This window comes from Streptopelia decaocto (genome assembly GCF_964273445.1).
Source record: "Streptopelia decaocto genome assembly, chromosome: 25".
Classification (NCBI taxonomy): Eukaryota; Metazoa; Chordata; class Aves; order Columbiformes; family Columbidae; genus Streptopelia; species Streptopelia decaocto.
Genome location: NC_138680.1, coordinates 362,491 through 365,980, shown reverse-complemented (window position 1 = coordinate 365,980; position 3,490 = coordinate 362,491). Strand labels below are relative to the sequence as shown.

The following is a 3,490-nucleotide window of genomic DNA, read 5'->3' as shown; positions in this document are numbered from 1 at the left end:
CCTGACCATCAGAATACCTCCAGCTCTTAAACATAGATATAAAAATATTTAAACATTTCCTATTAAGCTCAGGAGTTTGAAACATGGGAAGCCAAAGCGTGTGGGCCTCAGGTGAGGTGTCTCTACGTTCTCAAATGTCTTGAGCTTGCACCCGAACACTGGAGGAGATGAACTGGAGCTGTCTCGGGCTCCTGCTGCCTGTGCTCCCAGGTTGTGCCCATGTTTCCAGGTTGTGCCCGTGTTTCCAGGTTGTGCCCGTGTTTCCAGGTCGTGTGTGTGTTTCCAGGTCGTGTGTGTGTTTCCAGGTCCTGCCTCTGTTTCCAGGTTGTGCCTGTGCACAGTTTGCACAGAGTTTGCTGGCCCTTGACGTTTGCTGGGGCTGAAATAACGGCTTCAATGTGCAAATCACCAATTTCCCCTGCAGACACTTGTCTGCGTCTCCCATCACGTATCCCAGGATAAAGCTCTAATGATTGCAAACGTAGAGCCTCGTACGAGCTGGTTCAGAGCAGGAGTGCTTTGGACAGGCTGGTCTGACACCTGAACCGTGTCTCTGGTCAAAGAACGTCCTTCAGTGACATAGGATTAGTGACCAAAATCAAAGTGTTACTGTCCAAAGTCATAACTATGTAATTGAGCCTCCAGGACACATCATGGCAAACCTATGAAAAATATCCCGTATCACCCAGGAGAAATCCTTGCTGTATCACTATTTTTTGCCTTTTCAAATAGGAATTAGTGATTATTTTTCCCGAGCTGTCCCCAGGATGCTCTGCTCTCTGCTGAGAGCGTGCAGGGAAGGACCCGGCTGCTTTTGGGGTGCAGCGTTCAGCTCCAGTCGCACTGTGTGTATTGTATCTGTCCTCAGCCAGGTGTGCAGCAGGTTTCAGAGGAGGAACAAGACAAGTCCAGGGCGAAGTGAGCAATCGGGATCCTCATTTGGTTGTGTTTAGGGCAATCAGGAGAAAATGTGCAGTTAGACCTGTCTGTCACTTCCTCTTAGGATTTCAATGCTCTCCAGTCTGAATCTTGCAGGGTTTTAGCTGCTTGTAGGGTTGAACAGCGCAAGCAGCTCTTCCTCACCCATAGAAGCCCCCTCCCCATGTCTCAAGGTGAAGAAAAATCCTCTCTGAGCAACACGTTGTTTTATTCAACACATCTCAAAGGTGGAGGATCAGGGGAGTGGTGTACACGGAATGGCGCAGTCCAAACGTGGCTGCAGGCGCCTGGGGCTTGATCAGCTCCACCTGGAAGAGGTAAAGGAGGAAATGGTGACCATGGGCACTTGTCATCACTTGTCTGGGTGCCTGTTGCCCTGCAGCAAACAGACTGAAAAGCTCATCACAGCTGGTGTGGAAAGCTGAGCTGAGCTGAGCTGAGCTGAGCTGGGTCTGAGTCCAGAGCACGTCGAGCTCCAGCCAGACTTTACTGGATTCCCCTCCCCTCCAAAATCATCTTCCCAGCATTAGGAAGGCGGGGACCTGTGTCTGCTTGTCCCTTCTGAGGAGTGGCCTCCTGAAGAGCTCGCAGTGTATGAGCCTGTAACATTTCCTGGCTGAGACAGCGTAAGGGGAAAGCAGTGTTCCTTGCCTTCCCTCTGCTGGGCTGGGGACAAGGGAAGGGACAGGAGGGCTGTCCTGCAGCTTGTCACTGCAGCAGGACACTGTGCAGCTCAAGGCAGCCCCAGCGGAAGGGGAGATGCTTTGGCAAAGCCGCGCAGGAGCAGAAGGCGGCTGCCTTACCCTTCCCGTGCCGTAGTCCGCTGGCCCCGGTTTGACCGTCTTGTCTCGGAGCTGGGAGCGGGTTCCCATGGTGTACCCGGGAGCTCTGGTTTTGAAAACGTCCAGCTCGATCTTCGGGAGCGCTGCAGGGCCTGGGGTCTGTAAGAGAGTCAGGGCAGCTGCTGGGTGAAAATGGCCGGTGTTTGTTCTTACCTGCGCCCGGCACAGGATGCACCAGTTCAGCGAGCTGGGCAAAGGATTTGGGAACCACACAGCCCTTCTAGTGCAACTTGGTGGAGGCGTGGGCAGTGATTTTTCTCTTTGTGTGTTTTTGCGGCCCCTGGATGTGACTCTCACCTTGGCCAGATCGGCATCGTAGCGATCCCGCTGGCTCCTGCTCGTCATGGAGTAGCACGGGCTGGCAGCCGTGTGCGCCGTGTTGGGGCCCAGCACCCTGGGCAAGGTGTAGGTGCCGGGACCTGCAAGAGCAACGGGAAGAGAAGAAACCTCTGGGCAGAGACAGGCGCCCTGCAGCCTGCTCAGGGCAGCAGGAGGGATGTCTGCCCCCTTTCCCAGCTGACTCTGGGTGAAAAGCCGAGCAGCACATTGTCATAGAGGCCTCCCCAGCTGCAGGGGTTTCCATCTCCTGTGCTCACGTACCTGGAGTGAAGTCGGTTTTGACTCCCCTGTTCCGGAAGCCCATGGATGGCTCAGGCGGGCACTTAAAGATGTGTCGGTTGGACTTCTCCGGGCTGTAATCGCCTGGGGCAGAGGACAACAGCACAAAAGCGGTGAAGTTCTGGTATTTTTCTCAGTCTAAAGAGGCAATTTCACCAAGAGCTGCTCTCCCTAACAGCTGCAGAAGAGCCAGCTGCTGGGAAACATCGACAGCTCATTGAAAGGGTGAGCTGGGCCTTTTGTATTCATCTATCTTTTGTATTCATCTATCTTTTGTACCCATCTATCTTTTGTATTCATCTATCTTTTGTGCCCATCTATCTTTTGTACCCATCTCTCTCGTGTGCCGCTATGGCAGGGAAATGTGAAAATGTATTTGCCTTGTCTGAACAAACAGCTGGAGCAATGTTACTCACTGGGTCCAGGTGTGATCTCCGTCTTGATCCTGGGCAGTCCAGTGATGGCGTAGGCTGGAGCCACGTACTTCCCAGTCCTGGTCATGGAGGGCTCCACGTAATAGCGAGGGCCTGGGGAGCAGCCGCCTTCCGCAGGAGCTTTTGCCCCTCTGCAGGTGTACGCGGGGGCTCTGACTTTGGTGGGGTTGTGGTTGATGTACCCTAGGAAGAAAAGGGAAGCGGGTTTGTAGCTGGTTTTGTGCCGGGTGTGCTCACCGTGCCACACACCGCTCTGCTCCTTGTCTTACCCGTTGTCCCCTGGACTGAGTATTTGGGTCCAGGGGGGGTGAACTGGGCCGAGATGAGGCCCCGTGGGCGATGAGGTCTCCAAGTGCCCACGAAAGCTCCGTCCATGCTGGGAGGTGCTTTGAAAGCCTGAGGAAAAAGCAGAATTGTGTCTTGGTACTTTGCTTTGTGCCTTAGTAGTTTTGAATCAGTGTTCAAATGATTGTGCTGTACGTTACTAGTGAACCTTGCCGTGGAACTTTGTTCAGTTGCATTTTTCCGACATCATATTAAAACCACTTTTGCTCATATCTTTGACAGTGGCTCTTTAAACGATCTCAGTCACCCATTGGTGACATCTTGGTCCTGTACTGTGCAAGTCCTGTCTCACCAGAGAACACCAGAACTCTT

General features: G+C 53.2%; 1 protein-coding gene across 1 annotated transcript; it reads right to left on the bottom strand.

Annotated features, from left to right (window-relative positions):
• Window positions 1–1,160: 1,160 nt before the first annotated feature.
• LOC309450104 (ciliary microtubule associated protein 1A-like) lies at window positions 1,161–3,208 on the bottom strand (the record flags this gene model as incomplete). Its single annotated transcript, XM_082072767.1, has 6 exons — window positions 1,161–1,247; window positions 1,743–1,880; window positions 2,079–2,200; window positions 2,382–2,483; window positions 2,816–3,016; window positions 3,103–3,208. 6 exons carry the CDS (start codon window positions 3,206–3,208, stop codon window positions 1,161–1,163), a joined length of 756 nt encoding a protein of 251 aa, XP_081928893.1.
• Window positions 3,209–3,490: the final 282 nt, after the last annotated feature.